The sequence below is a fragment of the Lissotriton helveticus genome, chromosome 1_1 (assembly GCF_964261635.1).
Source record: "Lissotriton helveticus chromosome 1_1, aLisHel1.1, whole genome shotgun sequence".
Lineage (NCBI taxonomy): Eukaryota > Metazoa > Chordata > Amphibia > Caudata > Salamandridae > Lissotriton > Lissotriton helveticus.
In genome coordinates this window covers 636111378-636129937 of record NC_136057.1, presented here as the reverse complement: position 1 = coordinate 636129937, position 18560 = coordinate 636111378, and the positions used below count along the sequence as shown (strand labels likewise).

The following is an 18560-nucleotide window of genomic DNA, read 5'->3' as shown; positions in this document are numbered from 1 at the left end:
CTGGGGAGGTATCCAGACCACAGGCCTTACAAAACCCCTCTCTCCAGTCCGTCTCCTCAAGCAGGTTTGCCAAAGGGCTAACAGGCCCCTCCCAGTCCTCCTCACCCTCCTCTGGCTGTCAATCAGGGCAATAGGGAACGCCGGGGTAGAACAGTGGTACAAAAGTACCGGTCGACGTCGGTCCAGCTCCGTGTCCAAGCCGAGGGAGAGGCCGTGGTCGACGCCAGTCGGTGACACATCCGGCGTCGGAGGTGGCGGAGGCGTTGTCAGAGGTATCGCTGCCGTAGGAGGGGTCGTAAGGTCGACCTCCATCAATCCGGATGCAGGCCTGGATCCCTGGGGGCCCTGTGGCGTAGAGGCCGGAGCTGTCAGCATTGTAGGCCCCCAGCCGAGTCCGCGGCCCCCGGAGGCGTGCAGGCCGAGTCGGGCTGCCCAAAGATGGATAGGAGAGCTTTGTAAAATGAAAGAACCTGGGCAGGGGACACTCCGGCTCCCGGGAAAGGAGGTAAGTTCAGAGCCCTCCCAGCCGGCTCCATGGGCGGAGCCGAAGGACGACTACCTTCCACGTCCCGTGTCGGGTCGGCTGACAGACGGGGAGAAGGCGAAAAGCGATGGTGCTTCTTCGCCTTCTTCTTGTGCTTTGACTTACCCGAAGACTTCGATGAGGAGTGATGGTGGTGACTCCGCGACTGGTCCCGCAACGTCCCTCTCGACCAGGACTTTGAGCGGCTCGGAGCTGACTGTCAGGCTTCCAGTAGCTTTCGGGCCACTCCGACAAAGATTTAGGGTTCATGGTCCGACATTCGGAGCACGACTTCGGGTCGTAGTCGTGTTCCAGCCACCCGAGGTGTGGGTCAGTGACTGATATCAACTTGTGACAGGAGTTACAGGGTTTGAAGCCAGTCCGATGATGGGACATCCCTACGTGCACAAGGAGTCGAACGATACAAAAGTGATGTTGACAAAAGTCGAAAAAGTGCTATTCAAAAAGTGACTAAGGGTACAGCTCTCTCCAGATCTGATCTGGCTGGCGCGGAAAAAGAAAGAACTGACGTCAGCACACAGGGGTGGCGTCTAAGTAGATCCAGCGACGTCATTCCGGCGATCACTGTGCCAAAGGCGGACGTGGAGTCGACCGACGCCACCTACCGACACGCAGGGATACTGCTGAAGATTCTCCAGATCCAATCTGACGCCTGGGAGTAATTCTAAGGCAAGGAATATATTTGTAATAGTCTCTTTCAGATGATGTCAGTTACTTTTACGCAACTTTCCTTGCCAGAAGCGTGGAGGCATGAAGTACACTGACCACTGGTGTGGAAAACTAGGTCCCTAGAAGAGGAAAGCCCTGTCCCTAGTAATCCGTTCGTAGAGCGGGGAAGATGGGTGGGTCGGTAAAGAATCTGCGGCTAGATTGAGTCTCTACCAGATAAGGCGTGACCAAAGGTAAGTAACTTGTTCTTCTGATAGAGACTTCTAGCCCCAAATTCCTTACCTCAGAGTAGATGCCTAAACAATCCCAACCCGAATGTGGGTCTGCAGACCAATTTCACACAAAGAAACTGCCTAGACAGAAGTGTTTGGTAAACGTGTGCAGGGAAGCCTATGTTGCAGCCTGGCAGATGTCCAGGACCAGAACTATGTGAGCTAAAACAGTGGCTGCAGCTTTAACTCTGGTAGAATGAGCAGGTAAATCTTCAGGTGATTGCTTCTTAGCCAGTGCGTAGCAGATTTTGATGCAGAGTAAGAGCCATTGCGAGATGGTCCTCTTCTGCATCGCACATCCTTTCTTTGCTTCGACATACACCACAAAGAGTTTGTCGTCCAGCTAAAACTCTTTCATGTGGTCAAGGTAGAACAACAATGCTCTATTTGGGTCCATAAGGTGAAGTCAGTTCTCTTCCTTTTCAGGGATGAGGCGGGGCGTAAAAAGTATGCAGAGCAATGGTTTGGCCTACGTGACCACTTTCGAAAAAAGGTAGCTCTCGTACGAAACACCACTTTGTCTGAGTAGATGTTAATATAAGGAGGCTTGGATGATAAGGCCTGAAGCTCTCTGACCCTCCAGGCTGATGTAATTTCCACAAGAAAGGCTATCTTGATCGTAAGGAGCCTGAGTGGACAATTGTGCAGAGACTCAAAGGCAGCGTACATATGGAAAGTGAAAAGGATTACAAAAGGAGTCGGGGGGGAAACATATGTTGCAAGAATTTCAAAAACCTATGTACAATAAGGGATCAGAAAGGGGAAGGTTGATAAGGCAACCGAAGAAAAGCTGAGATAGCAGAATGGTATCTCTTCACAGTGCCCAGAGCAGAGCCCTACTAGGCAAGTAAAAGAACAAACAGGAGAATCTAAGAAAGGGGAGCAGAAAAAGGATCAACACGTCTTTCTGCACGCCATGCCTCAAATTTTGCTTAACGGCTTTTGTGAACCGACTTGGTAGAGAGATGCCTGACTGCCAAGATAACTTTAAAGACATTGGGCAATAAGTCGAAAGCTGTCAACTGTTGCTGGTCAATCAAGCATGGACAGGTTTGGGTGGAGAATCAGGGCAGCCTGATTGGAGAACCGATGGCCATGCACAACAGCTCGGGGTGCCAGTCTCTCTGTGCGCAATATGGAGCCACAAGGATGACTTGGGACCGGTCATTCCGATTCTTCTTGAGAATTCTGAGCAAGAGTGGTATGGGTTAAAAGGCGTACAGGAGGCCTAACTCCACTCGAGACAAAAAGCACCTCCAAGTGAGAGCTGCCTTGAAAACTCCAGCGTGCAGAACTGCTGACATTGCACATTCTCGTCGGTGGCAAATAGATCTAACCCAGGCTCTTCCTACTGCTGAAAGAGACCTTGCACCACCTCCAGGTGGAGACATCATTCATGATCCGCTAGGCATCTTCAGCAGAGTGAGTCTACTCTGGCATTCAGAGACCCCACCAGATGTTCAACCACCAGGGATATGCCCTGCTGTTCCAGCCATGTCCAGAGACACAGGGTCTCCCGTCAAAGGGTCCATGACTGGACCCCCACCCTGCTTGTTGCAGTACCACGTGGCGTTGGTGTTTTCTGGGAAAACTTGCACTAACCTTCCCCATATGGAGGTTAGAAAGGCTTTTACTGACAAGCAGATTGCTCGGAGTTTCAACAGGTTGATGTGGAGTCCGAATTCTGCCAGAGACTAGAGTCCTCTGACCTCCATCTCTCCCAGTTGGCTGCCCCATCCCAGGAGCTACACATCTATCACTACTGACAGATCTGGTTGGGGATGGGAGAGGGGTCTACCATTGATCCAATCGTGCTTCATAAGCCACCACTGCTCCTTTGCAGTTACCTCCATGATCTGGACCATGTCAGAGAAATTCTCCTGATGCTGCGCCTACTGGAACTTCTGCTCCCACTGCAGAGCCTGCATATGCCAACAGGGATGCGTCACAAGCAGGATGCAGGAGGCCATGAGGCTCAGCAACCTCATAGTCAGTCTCACCAAAATCCAGGATAGATGCTGAAACATCGGTACCATAGCCTGAATCTCCTGGACTTGCAGTTTGGGAAGATAGGCCCAAAACTGCAGTGTGTCCAGAACAGCTCTGATGAAAAGGAGCATCTGAGAGGGAGTCAGATGTGACTTTGGCACGTTGATAGTGAATCCCAGCGAATGCAAAAGTCTGCCATAGTCTGGAGGAAGGAGACAACAGCCTGGGGTAAGCCTTCCATCAACAGCTAGTCATCGAATTAGGAGGAAGACTGGCACCCCAGATGAGCTGTGAACACCCAAGGGGTACTGGTGAGGCCAAAAGGGAGCACAGAGAACTGAAAAGGCTTGTATCCCACCCTAAAAAGAAATAACACATGTGGGCCGGCAGGATGGGAATGTGTAAGTATGCGTCCTGCAAGTCCAACCATCATCTCCAAGGTCAAGGGCAGACCGGGCCTGAGCATCATGAATTTCTCCTTCTTAAGGGAGAAATTGAGAGAGCGCAGGTTGAGGACAGGACGAAGGCCTCCGTCCTTCTTGGGCACCAGAAGGTAGCGGGAATAGCAACCACAGAACCACAGAACCAACCTAATCACATTTCTTATCAATTTCTGGCTTCCGTAAAGTGACTGTATGCTCCTCATGCATCTCTGGACCTTCAGGCAAACTTTCCAAGAAAAGAAGTGAAAGCAATCATTGCCAACCAGTCTCTGACATGGAGGGCACAAAATCTGAAAAAGAAAACTGAGCTCCAAAGACTTAGCCAGAAATTCAATGAAGTTCAACGTAGGACTTGCCCAAGAAAGAGTATTTAAACAAATGGTTTACAAAGCAAAACACTGACTTTAGTTGAAAGTCCTACTGATTGACCTCTTTTTAACAAGGCTGAAGGTCTGTGACAGTCAAAGGCGTTCATATGAGAGCTAAATCCAGGGAAGTGATGGATCCCGGCCCATCAATTTCATTATTTTTATAATACAGAAGGAGACTGAGAAGTTTCAATCACAAATGTTCTTCTCGAAGTACCAAATCAGTATCATCTTGCACAATGTACATTTTTTGTTGTTGATATTTTTTCCTTTATCATCCTTTAAAAAAAAAAAAAAATTGTATTAAGTTTGACAGCATAACACAGCTTTATCGTGCCTACAACCCCGGGGGCCGGCAGCCAATAATATCAAAAAATCATAATTAAATTCACAGCTTGAATGCCGACATCCGGGAGGTCTGGCAGCAGATGTGCGTCAGTTCCTAATTCAGTGAGAAAGCATCCATATCTGCAAGATCAATAAAAATGACCAGTAATAACTTTGTGCTGAATCTTGTAATCGCTAGTCATCAGTAAACATATAAACTTTAACATAACTCCCCTCCACCCTGTCTGCCATCATCTACCTGCTTCTGTCTCCATTCCGTATACCGGCGCACGCTAACTAGTTGGGTTCCAGATCCAATAAATACGGTGCTGTTCTCTATCCCGCCACTAGAGGGGATATCCAAATCTGCCTACTGCAGTCTATTCCAAAAACACCAGTCTCCCCGTCCTCCCCAGAGCGAGCCCTTCATGTAACACTGCCCGAACAATGATCCGCGCCCCCCACCGCCAGCAACGTCACGTATGGTTCCCATATGTCTACCGGCCTTGACCTGCTAGGCATTAGCTCCCAATATCGAGTCAGTTGGTCTTTGCAATAAGTGACTGTATGTAGCCAACCAGCAATGGCAGGAGGTCGTGACCTCTTCCAGTGTACTGCCACTTGCCGCCTGGCCAACAACAGTAGCATTGACACCAATTTGCGACTCCCTTTCGGGACCTCCAGGACAAACCCCAACATCGCCACCAAGGGCGTGGGTGGTAGCCGCACTGTGGTAATGTCTCTGATGTGTCTGATTACATCCGTCCAAAAGTGCGTCATCTGTCTACAGGACCATGCTAAGTGTAGGAACGTCGCGTCCTGATATCCACACCTTCAGCACTTGGTATCCGTGTATAATCCCATGCATTGCAGCTGCACCAGCGTGCGGTACACTCTATGTAAAAAATTGAAATGTATCAATCGGAGTCTATAGTTTGGCGATAAGTGCTCTAATTGGTAGCAACAGTACTGCCATTGTTTATCTGTGATTATCGTGTCAGTATCTCGCTCCCAATCTGTTTTTGAGGTGCATGTTATTATGGGAGATGTCGTTTGTGTGATACTATATATGCGCGTGATCAATTTCTTTGGAGAGGGATTAGATTAAATGTTCTCTAATGCAGGGAGAACTTGTGGCTCCTGAGGGTATTCAGTGTATCTTGCCTTGCAAGCTGCTCGGAGCTGATAATATAGGAGTGTATCTGAGACCGAGAGTGTTTGTTCTTTACACATGTGCTGTAGTGTCAGGAACGTAGATTCCGGGTACAAATCGCCGCCAATCAACAAGTCATGAGCCTTGGCCCGTAAAGTAGTCGCCCTCTCCGTCAATGGCGTCAATATTGGATTACCGCCTATGGGTATAGATGGAGCATATAGTTCTCGTACCCCACCTCGTTTCGCTATACCTTGCCATGCCCAGCGCAGTGCCTCCGCTGTATCAATTTCTTGATGGGGCCGCTTGTAGCGTCAGTATACCGCCGCGTTTAATGGGATCGGGGCAACCCTGTCCAGTTCTAGCGCCACATGTGGTTAGTACGGCGTCGGGTGGTGCCAGAAATGCAAATATTGTGCTTGCGCACTGTACGCATAAAGTTCAAAGTCGGGGGCGCATACTCCCCCCTGAGCAAAGGGCGGTGTCAGGATATTCCAGGATACCCGAGGTTGCTTGCCTGCACAAACAAGTTCAAGTACGGCTGATCTGAGACGTCTAAAAAAATGCATGTTTAGCGGCATTGGAATATTTACAAATAGATATAATAGTTTGGGCAACAGTACCATTTTAGCGATTGCTACACGTCCCAGTAGTGATAGCGGTAGATTTTTCCACCTTTGCACTTTAGTCTCAATCCAATCAATAGCTCTGCCGTAATTCGCCGTCCACAGATCCTGCGTAGATCTGCTAATCATAATACCTAGATAACGTGTTGCAGACTCCGCCCACTGTATGGGATATTCCGTTTCACATGGGACTGTGTCGTCCCTGAGAGCGAATATTGTAGATTTCGCCCAGTTAATTTGAATCCCTGTAAGGCCGCCGTATCTAATTACTTCTCTCATTAGGATATTAAAGTTATCTTTAGGGCTAGTCATGTAGATCGTCATGTCGTCTGCGTATAGCGAAATCAACAGCCCTCTGGACGTGAAGCCTATGCCTCCATGCGTGTGGTGCTGACGAAGTCGAGCCGCCAGGGGCTCAGTTGCAATGGCGAATAGCAGCGGTGACAGGGGACAACCTTGCCTCATGCCGCGTGTAATAGCAAAGGAGACTGATATCTGGCCATTGACCCGCACTCTCGCCATCGGATTAGTGTATAGTAGTTGAATTTGTTGTATAAAGGCCGGGCTAAGTCCCATGCGGGCTAACAATAAAAAGAGGAATTTCCATTCTAATGAATCAAAGGCCTTGGTGGCGTCCAACAATGCCGCCACCGCCTGTACATGGGGGGCCAAGTAGTGCAGGAGGCCAAACAGTGTACGTAAATTGTGAGCCGCCAACCTCCCTGGTATAAATCCAGATTGGTCCGGGAGCGCTATTTGTGGCAGCATCGGCTGTAATCTATTTGCCAGAAGTTTTGCGTATATTTTAGCATCGAGGTTTATTAATGATAGTGGTCTATAGGAATCCAGAGATGTAGGGTCTTTATCAGGTTTGAGTATAGTTATAATCATTGCTTCTCTTAAAGTAGGGGGGAGCGTGCCTGTGTCCATTGCCTCCAGGTACACATGTAGTAACCAGGGGTCAAGTAGGTCAGCATATTCCTTATAGAAAGCGGCCGTTAAGCCATCCGCTCCAGGGGCCTTATCAGACGGCATGCCACTAATGACCCGACGTATACCCTCGACCGTGATGGGCAGCTCCATGTACTCGTGGGCCCCATTGTTAAACCACACAAGCGCTATTGTATTCAAATAGTCCGGCATCAGCATCAGATGGGTCTGTTTTAGATGTGTACAGGCACTGGTAATAACTGGACATAGTGGCCAACATATCCTGCGGTGTCCTGGCCGTGCCCCCTTCAACTGTCGTCAATTCTGTAATGTACTCAGCCCCTCGCGGGGTGCGCAACAGGCCCGCTAGCGTCTTCCCCGCCCTGTCTCCCTCTCCATAGCATCTGGCTTGTGTATATTTGCAGAGATAGGCTGCTTCTCTTTCCGCCTCCTCTTGAAAACTAGTCAATTTTGACCTGAGTAGAGACGCAGCGGAAGGGGAGTGATTTGACTAAAGGTCCCTCTCGAGCACACCTATTTCTCCCTCCAACCTAGTTAATGTACTCCATATGTTTCTGAGTACGCCCGTTTTCAATGCCATACAATGACCTCTAATAACCACCTTAAAGGCTTCCCAGAGCACCCAAGGCGAGTCCACCGATCCCTCATTTATTGCAAAATATTCTTCCACTTTATCTCTAACACCTTCTCTGAACACCTGGTCCAACAGTGCCCTCGACAGGAACCTCCAAGCATAGGGCTGCATGTACAGCTCAGGGATCTGCAATGTGAGTATCGTAGGTGCATGATCAGAAAGGGGTGTAGTGCCCTCCATGAGTCAATCAATTGCAAATCTAAGATGATGTCTGTCAATGCCTGTGCTGCTCTAGGATGATGGTCCCTAGATATCCCCTGTCTGTCCAGTGTGGTACGACATTAAAATCTCCGCCCCAAAGGATAGCCATTTTCCCCAACGCCTGCACTCTCTGACAGACCTGTTGGAAGAAGTCCGGGCTGTCTGTATTCGGACCATAGGTATTTACTAACAGCACAGGGGACCTGTACAACGTGCCCTGTAAAAGTAAAAAACGGCCCTCTCGGTCCACTACAGTGTGATGTGTTTTCCACTGTAGGCTTCTACGGATCAAGATAGCCAAGGGTGTTTGTGGCCGCTGTCGGCAGGTGTGTTTCTTGGAGCAGACATATATCAACTGCATGTCTCTGGAGATAGGTCTGAACTAGTCTAACTTTCCTGAGATCATTTAGGCCCCGTACATTCCAGGATATGCATTTAAGCGATGTCTTGTGAACATTTTGTGCTCCAGGTCCCATTATGACAATGAATTTCCACACTTCTACTGCCCCAACTAGTGGGAGTGTAAACACTGGTCACACCGTTAGCGTTACACATTCCCATTCGAGTTTTACATTGCAATGCAGTATGTGGAAGTTCTAACAAACAAAATTTAACACCTCTTCGCCCCCCACCCACACCAACCCCCCAATCAGGTTGTGCATTCTCCCACCCCATCCACAAAAACCATAACTTATTGGTCCACAGTGGCCACCTCGTGGGAGTCATCCCATAGGGTACACGTTAGTCCACCGGCTATACTCCCCTGCACTTTTGGCAGGGTGGCCGAGCATACGTCATGTAGCCTTGATCCCCACCACCACAAGGGCCGCCCACACAGTGTACCTGACAATATAGTTCCTCCTGTTACTCCACAGGGAAAGCGCATACAAGTGTCCGGACAGGAGTGCTGTTGTCCCAAGGACCGCTCCCTCCATACAACCCATATAACTATGAATACACTTATCTGTATGCCCAACGAACAGGCCATTTATCTTCAGTCATGGTCGCTGAGGGTCCGATCAGGCTGTGATTCCGTCTGTGGTGCCTGCTGTCTCTGTTCTTTTGCCAGCTGCTTGGCGTATACGAGGGCAGCCTTAGCGTCAGTAAAGAACGTGGGTTTCCCATGCCCCTGAACTCTCAATTTGGCCGGATAGATCAACGCGTATCTGGTGCCAATTTGCTGGAATATTTTCTTCGCAGGAATGAACTCCCTGCGGGCAGCCTGCACCTGGAGCATGAAGTCCGGGTAGAGCACTATATTGTTGCCTTTATACTGAATGGCGCCCTTCTCCCTAGCGAGTCGAAGGATCGTGTCCCTATCCCTGTAGTTCAGGACTCTTGCCAGAATCGGTTTGGCTGGGGCTCCTGGTCTCGGCCGCGGTCTCAGTGCACGGTGCGCACGTTCGATGAGGAACATTGAGGACAGGTCTGGGCCGAATAGGTCGCGCATCAGTTCCTCGATATACTTTTCCATATTCTGGATATCCGTAGTTTCCGCGACCCCAGTAATGCAAACGTTATTCCTCCTCAATCTCGTTTCCGAGTCCTCATTCTTTTGTTTTATTAATTGGAGTACCCCATCCATGTCTCGCAGCTTCTTTTCTAGTTCCGTCTGGCCTCCTCTGTCTCATTTCCATCACGCTCATTCGCCGCTCCTGTTTTTCCACTCGTTGCGTGATTCTGTCCATTCTTTCTGCCAGCGAGTCCATTTTGGAATCTATTCCTTGGAGACTGGTTTTTAAATCCTTAAACATGGCACGGATATCATCTTCAGGTGGCTGAAATGTCATGCTGTCCCCAGCCTGTTCCTGCTGACCGCCGTCAGCGCCCGCGGGCTTGCCTGGTTTTTTTTCAAAGGTGATTTTGGGCTGACGCGTTTCTGGTTTCCCCATAACTAATCCCTGCACCTACCAAACTATGCATGCTGGTAATGTAATTGATGCGCTAAATATCGTGTGTTCTCCTCTAAACCTAAAAGTTCTTTCTTACCTTAACCGGGGGAGCCGTCCATACAATTGCTATCAGGTAGTAGGGAGTATCTCGCCGGTCGTCTGCGTAGTTACTCGCAAGGGCACAACTCACACCTTCGCTCCCACAGCAGCAGGGATTCTGGCACACGGCGCCCCAACTGCAGCAAAAGGTCCAGTGTCCAGGTCCATGCAGCCCGGCCAGCGCTCAGTCACAGCCTCAAGTGGAGCCACGGCCCCACAAACAGCCACCACCACAAGCCCACAGTCCCTTTACTCGCGGTTATATGATGTTCCAGGCGTTCGCACAGCCTATCTTCGTGCCTCTGGCTGGCTTCCCGAACCTCCTGGCGGACTCTGGAGGGCCTCAATGGCGTATCATCCAGGCGCCACACGCACATGCCCGCCCACACCACCGACCCAATGCAGTCTCTAAATGTGCATCCAATTTAACTTTCGAGACACCCCAGCTTCTTCCACTCAGTGTTTTTCAGGTGGGCAACAGTAGGAGTGGGTATACACAGCAGGGTTATACCACTGCCTAGAAAATTCAGCCCTCACAGTCCTCTTTCATCACAGTGGGAACCCCAACCCAGATTTCCGATGCCGGCCCAGCCGCCCCTCACAAAATGGCGGCAACTTGAATATTGTTACCTTCTGTCCTGCTGCCTGGTTCAGGTCTAGCGGCCTCCGCCCTACACATCCCCAGGCTCTGGGCGCAATCGCCTGAATGTTGTCCCCCTGGCGTCTGCTGCCGAGCCCACTCAGCCGCTATTCCACTCCTCACCATAATGACGGTGCTGGCCTCCGGGCTCCGCTGCACCGCATCAGCACATCCATATCGGCCGCCTCACCAGGGAGCCACGTACCCAAGGGAGCGTCCTCAGTCTCTGGCTTCCGATGAATCACGTGTCCGGGGGAGGGGGGTTACAGAGCGCCGCGGTCGTCACCCCTCTCCATCGGTGGCATTGCTCCCAGCCGCTTCCAGCTCCACCATATATCCGAGGCGGTTAGCTCCACCTTGGCGATGTCTCACCACCAAGGCCGACTCCTCGAGGATAGTCAGCACAGCCGGCCAGATTGCTACCTTTTCCCCACTCCGCCGTCACAAACACCTGCGGGAAAGTGCGAGCGCCCCAGAGCGCGATCTCCGATCTGCCCTTGCCAACCAGGGTCGCGATCTCGTGCCAATTGCCGTCTCCGATGTCTCGCCGCCGGAGGCCCTCTCTACGCTAGGTCCCCGGCTCCACGCATATTAATGAGGCGGCAGGCCTCACCCTTGCGACGCCGCTTTGCTCGGTTTCCGGGGCAAACCGCACACTGAAAGACCGGTATAACCTTCAGGCCACAGACCTCAGCTCACTTGTGGCATTGGATCACCGCTAGACATGTCCTGAACGGATTATTGACGGATATTATAGCCTCGGCCGGCGGAGCCACTTCCACAAGCAGCCATTCCGCAGCTCAGCGATGCTACGCCCCCTTGCACAGTGTACATTTAATTTTTTTATGTGGAACTATGCAGAATCTGATGCTAACCCTTCAGTACATGTAAAATGGTAATTACTGTAAGTCATTTTGCCGACTATCTGCAAGGCTTTGTGCCTATAGCTCCATCAAATGAGTAAGATTGACACAAATTAAAATTCCCTGATCAAGTCATCGCCCATCTGTTTATAATGCTTTTAAGATTTTGGATACATGCCAAAGTTTTAGAACTATGTAAGCAAATAAGAGGCATTCAATTATTTTTTATACAAAATAAGTCACATTAAGCAATCTTAGTTCATTTATAAATACATACATAAACTGTTCATAGCAGTACTGAAAAAAATAAGATTCTGATGACTTACCCAACTGTCTCTGTAGACATCAAAGACAACTAAAGGAAAACAGACAGGCTTAGTTTCAGATACTCTTATTTTGGGTATAAAAACACACACAACATATATTGAACTTTTCCTTTCATTATATGAACAATACATCACAAGAAGAGAACAAAATATACTGGAATCATCAAATCACAATACTTGGAGATGAATATTTAAAACTGAAGAGTGCCTTTTGAGGCGTATTTCACGTATATGTAAATAAGCTAGTTAATAAAACTGTGCAATTGGTTAGTGCGATTTATACACACAAACCAAAACATTGGCTTTGATTTCAGTGTGGTTAGCCCGATAAAAAACACAGATAAACTGAAACATTAGCTTTGGTACATCAATGGATCGAGATGAAATCAAAGTGGCAAATCAAATGGGAAGAATGCAGAATTCAGGAGTCCAAGTTTGAGCTTAATCACTGTATTCTTCACACTTGCTATCGCAAAAAAATGAGACAGAATCACCAAACAGCATTTGTAAAGCGCAACACGGTCACCCCAGCGTCTACATCGAAGAAGCAGGTCTTGAGTTTCTTTCTGAAGACCATCAGCGAGGGGGTTGTAGGAAACTGGAGGCGAAGGTCGTTCGAGGTCTTGGCAGTGAATTAGGATAAGGAGCGGCCACCGCTGCGATTGCGACTAATGCAGTAGGGTGCGCGAGTGTGAGTGAAGAGGCGTGCATGTTTCTAGAGGGTTGGTGGAAGTTCAGTTGAAGGTTGATGTCAGCTGATCCCAGCTAGTCAATAGCTTTGTATATATGCATGAGGATTTCGAACTGCCATCTCTTCTGGATGAGGCAATGGTGGAGGTCTCTTAGGTGGGGAGTGATGTAGGTTTGTTTGGAGAGGTCCACGATGAGTCTGGCTGTAGCGTTCTGTATGGTCTGGAGTCTTCTGAGAAGCTGGGTGGAGATACTGGCGTAGAGAGTGTTGCGTGGGTCGAGGCGGATGGTGACGACAGCCTTAGTAACTGTCTTTCTGGTGTTGGCTGGAATCCAGCTGAAGATTCTGCGGAGCATTCGAAGTGTATGGAAGCAGGAGGAGGAGAAGACTGCGTTGACTTATCGTTTCATGGTCAGGTGGCTGTAGAGGAAAATCCTGCTGATGTTGCGTGCATGGTCGGTCGGTGTGGGTCCGAGCTCTGCAGGCCACCAGCTGTGGTCCCACACGGAGGTGTTCTTCCCGAAGAACAGTACTTCGGTTTTGTCTGCATTGAGTTGGAGGCAGTTGTCTCTCATCCATTTGGCTACGTTGGTCATGGCGTCACAGAATTTGGATTTGGCATTGGAGGGGTCCTCGGGGAGCGAAAGGATCAGTTGAGTGTCGTATGCATATGAGGTTATGTTGAGTCCGTGGTATCTGACAATGTTTACGAGGGGGGTCATGCAGATGTTGAACACAGTGGGGCTGAGGGTTGATTCTTGTAGCAAGCTGCCTATAATGTCTTTTGATGCAAAGGTGAAGGGAGGCAGTCAGATGCTCTCTGTGCGTCCTGTAAGGAAGGAGACGATCCACTTAAGGGCGTCTTGCTGTATGCTTATTTTGTAGAGTCTGTTGATGAGGGTGTTGTGGGAGATGGTGTTGAACGCAGCACAGAGGTAGGATGAGGATAAAGGCTGCAGTTTCTGCTTGGTCGAGGAGTTTTCTGCCTTCATCTGTGGTGCGTTTAAAGCGCGGTCTCAATGCTGTGGTTGGCACGGAATCCAGATGGTGAGGCGTACAGTAGGTGCTTTTGTTCCAGCAATTCGGTGAGCTGCTGGTCGGTTGCTGTTTTGAGTACTTTGGATGGATAGGGGAGAAGGGAGATCAGAAAATTTTAGAGATCGCTGGGGTCAGCAAAGGCTTTCTTTAAGAGGGGTCTGTTATTTGCATGTTTCCATCTGTCTGGAAGGTTGCTATAGAGATGGGGGGTGTTAAAGACGTTGGTGAGTCGCGTGCTGATTGGTTCATCGCGAGGTTGTAGAGGTGGTGGGGGCAGGGGTCGGTGGGCACCCCTGAGTGGATGGAAGACATGATATCTGAGATGGCCACGGCGGTGAGAGGAGTCTAGGAGGTAATGGTTTGGCTGATGTTTGCTGACTGGTTGAGTTCATTGGGGATGAGGGTGGTGGGTCGGAGGTTAAAATTGTTGTACATGTTGGTGATCTTGCTTTGGAACTAGTCAGAGGGTGCCGCAGAGCTTAAGGGATGTGTGGATGGTGTTCTCTATGGCTGTAGGTTGGAGAATTCTTTGACTGTTTTGAAGAGTTCTTTAGTGCGTTTGGTCGCGAAGTCGATGCAGGTGGTGATGGCTTTGCTTCTTTGATGTGTCGGTGATAGTTGCTAAGGGCAGTTTTGTGAGCTGCTCTTTAGGCAGGGTTCTTGGTGGCGCACAATCGTTTTTCCAGTTAGTGGCAGTTGCGCTTGGTGGTCCCAAGTTCTGGGGTGTGCCAGCTGACATGTTTGAAGGTCTCATTGAATTTTGTAGCTTTCAGTGGGGAGAGACGGTCATCGCTGTCTGTGATCCAGGCGGTGAAGTTCTGAATGACCTGGTTGAGGTCTATTGAGGCCTGTTGAGGCCTTGGGTTGGGATGTGGTGAACCGCCTGTCACCACTGAGGTTCGGTGACCTTGCTCCAACTGCAGTGGGAGGAGATCTGATACCTGGCGAAGATGTGCTGGTCAGTCCAGGTAGGTTCTGTGGTGTAGCTGAATTGGAATCTGTCGCTGGCGGTGAACATGGGGTTCAGTGTGTATCCGGCCTTGTACGTGGTTTCCATGACCAGTTGGGTTAGGCCAATGTTATTCAGGTTCACCAGGTGGGCGATGGAGTTGGTGTTGTTGGGGTCATCTGTGAGGGAGAACTCCGTATGCGGGCTGCGCTTAGAGCAGACAATGACGCGGCGCTGGAGAGAGCCAGGGCATGGGAAGGGCTGATCTTGGACCTCTCACTTATGGGCCTGGAGGAGGAGGACACCCCGACACATAGCCCTGCCCCGGCGGACCGCTTACCCGGTGAGGTGGCGACCTAGGCTCCCTACCTTATACCCCTACTTCCTGAGTGAGGACAATGAGTTGTTTGTTGGATGCTTCTGATGACCCACTTCGGGACTGCTTTGGTCGGGATGATTATGATCTCGCACTGGTGACGAACTGGCACGCCTGGGGGGGTGGGGGGTGGAGGAGGGGGGGGAAGGGGGGATAGTTCTGAAGGGGGGGTAGGGGTGGAGGGGGGCAAGCTGGGTGTTGAGGGTGGGGAGTTCTTGTTGGGATGTAAAGAAGAGACCTTCCTGCCTTTCAATGGACAAAAGCGTTTAGGCGAGGGAGCGAGAGGACTGAAAAGCAGCACTGTCTTTCCCCAGGAAGCTGATTTCAACTGTACCATGTTATTACACCCTACACACGTATATCTCTGCGGTTGCGCTGCTCGACCTCCGGGGTGTGAGCTAAAGAGCTGTGTGTCACGTATATATAGAAAATTTATAAGGGGATTGTTTACCGGGGGACATAACACGTAACATGTGAATGTACGAATAACTATGCTGCAATAAAAATAGATTTACAAAAAATCGATGTGGAAGTTGAGGTCGCCAAGTAGGAAGTAGTGGTGAAAGTCGATTGCTAGGGGGACAATGAGGTTGGGGATGGCGTTGCAAATTGTTGCTCAGGGTCATAGGTGTCTATAGGTGAGGGTGCTTCTTATTGTGGTCTATGTGTCGGTTTGTATGAGGAAGTTGAAGTGTTCCAAGAGAGGTGTGGGGTCACCGTCGGTGATGGTGCATCTGATGGTTTCCTTCAAGAAATCAGTGATGCCTTCGCTTTCTTTGTTGGTGCAGTCTTGGAGTATCATCATGTAGCCTTCGGGAGTGCATTGCTTTTCTTAGCGTAATGTTGGACGGAATATTCCAACCACAAAAAACTTGCATACAGTCCTTAGACGACTGCACTGTGCAGTTAGTTGAACTGAAAGCCTTGTTACTTGCACTGGAGCATACCAATCCTTAATTCCCCACAATTATAGTGTGTGATTCTTATTATTGTGTCCAGTCTTTTAACAACACCTTGCATTATTTGGGCTAAAATGGATTTAAAGATTCTAAAGACGATATAATAAAGTATAAATTGTTTTGGGTGAAGGTGGCAGCCCCTAACGACAGGTTGCCACAAGCTCAGTTATTCATACATTGAGTCATCTACATGTGGGACCACACATTGTAGGGAATTTTCTGGCAAATGAAGAGGCCAAATCTGCAGTTGTGACTGCAACAGTTGATGCAATTACTTGTTCTCATTCGAGGGTAGACAACAATATACTAACTGCCGTTCATGCTACACACAATAGCACTCCTTTGCCTAGGGGCTTTCCAGCTAAATATACATATCATTTAAGTGAACAAAAAATTCCCCTTGTAGTAATTCCAGGGGGTGGTGATTGTTTGATTCCCAACCAAGACCATAGGCTAGCCTTAGTAATAGCTGGGCATGAAGGTATTGTTTCTGCACAAGCAAGTGTGGCGGCCACAATTTCGTTACTACAGCAATGTCATTGGTGCCATGGCTTATATAAGCAGCCCAAGCAATAGGTCCTTTGTTGTGACATTTATCACCAAATTAAAAACTTCCACTGTGGCTCGTTCACTGTAGACACACCTATTGATTTCCAACTAACCTTTGGCTGCATTTGTTTGGGACCATTATGGCCCTTTTAATTCAGACGGAGCTTTTACATTTTTCCTACTTGCAGTTGGTTCTTACTCAAGGTTCCTTTGGGTGTGGCCATAACGTTTGGCTGACGCTCACACGGTTACTAAAGATTTGCAATACAACATATGCATGCACTACATTCCACTCAGAAGAGGGCACTGCTTTCGCCACTAAGGCTTACAGGGATTCTATGGCTTCCTTGGGTATAGAGATACATTACTCTTCTGCATATAGACCTGAGGGCAATTCCGTTGTAGCGAGGATGAACTGCAACTTTCTCAATCATTTACAACCAGAGTATTAAGTACAGGGCGTAATTGGATCCACCACCTATATGGGGTACAAAGAGCACTTAATAATCTCCCTAAAAGATCTCTGGTTGGTCAGACACCATACAAGGTCCTTTTTGGCATCAAAATGTACGTTCCAGACCTTGACGGTCCAGACAACATGTGTTTTGACGTCATGATCGTAATGCGAAAGGATCGCTGTAAAGAATTAATTTGGCCCATCATACCATGCACCAGTGCAAGTCCTTGGCATACAAGGCACAAAAACTGTAATACTGCTACCATTTGTTGGTTCTAAAGACAATCCTTTGGTATTGATACCTTTACAAATTCTGATCATACGACTTAAGTGAGTACTGAACTTACTGCTGTGTCTTCTGCAGCTGATGTTGTTTATACAGATCCACCTCTCATGGAATCCACCAGTTCTTTAACTGAAACGGAACACGTGGCTCCAGTTTTTCAATGAACTGCTTCTAGTTATTATGTGGGAACAGATGATTTTTTCATCCAAGTCTTTTCATAATTCCTCCATTCTAGACACTCCGCCTACACGGGCCTGTGTTTTGTTTGCATGTCTGAAACGCACTTATCTGGTCGCTCCTTGGATATATATTTGGATAACAATTTCCTTGGTTTTTCTGTTTGTTTGGATTGGATTTGTGACTGTTTTCTTCTTGCTGATAAATGGCTATTACCTTCCAGAACGCTCTGCACAGAACTGGTCATCGAGTTTTAACGCCTCACTCATCTTCACATAAGCTAAAAAGAGATGTGTCTCTTGTGAACATTTCAGCTGTTCCAGTAACTGACAGAATTGTTTAGGATAAAGTACTTTATTATATCTTAAACCCTACAGAAATACTACAGATTCCTAATGTTTTTAGGGTTTCTAGGAGTGATATTATTGTACTTGGGTTACATTCTAATGATTGGGATATTGAGACTGTAAACTCCATGCTCTCAGAGCTGGAATACTACACTGTTTTTGAATCTGAGGACATGTATCTAAATTCTGCTAATTATGGTGAAATGTTTTGTCACCATCATTATGGGCATCTTTATTTAAATCGGGCTAGTGTTCAACGCACACTTTTTAATTATAAACAATGGGAAAATTGTCCTGCTCCCCCACAAGGGAGCTCCAACACATATAGGGATACATTCATTTATTTTACTGGGCATGATACATTAGACTCAAAATATTTTTATAATTAAATTGTCTCCCCGCCAGCAAAGAAATATATGCTTACCCAAACAAAGCTAATATATAAAGACTTGTTTGCCACACAATTAGCCAAGAAAGCTATGATTATTGGAAGGATGCCATTTACATGAAATCAATTTGGGGTACCAAATCTTTCAAAGTTCAGAGTACAGACATCTTGTTCTGAGCCTGCTTGATTCCAACACAGATGAGTTTTCGGAATAATGCAGTTCAACATTTGTCTCTAGGACTGACAAAACTTTAATATTTTAGAAGAACAAGAGCAACGCATATGTCCAAGCAAACTGGGAATTAAGTATAAACGTATAACAATTATTCACATGGAACTTATTTCT

General features: G+C 48.3%; 1 protein-coding gene across 1 annotated transcript in view; it reads right to left on the bottom strand.

Annotated features, from left to right (window-relative positions):
* The window catches only part of CDC123 (cell division cycle 123), a 458927-nt gene that overhangs the window by 64596 nt on the left and 375771 nt on the right, over positions 1-18560 (bottom strand). The window contains exon 10 of the mRNA XM_078674168.1: positions 11998-12026. Coding sequence (XP_078530294.1) covers positions 11998-12026 — 29 coding nt within the window. The remainder of the gene's footprint in view (positions 1-11997; positions 12027-18560) is intronic.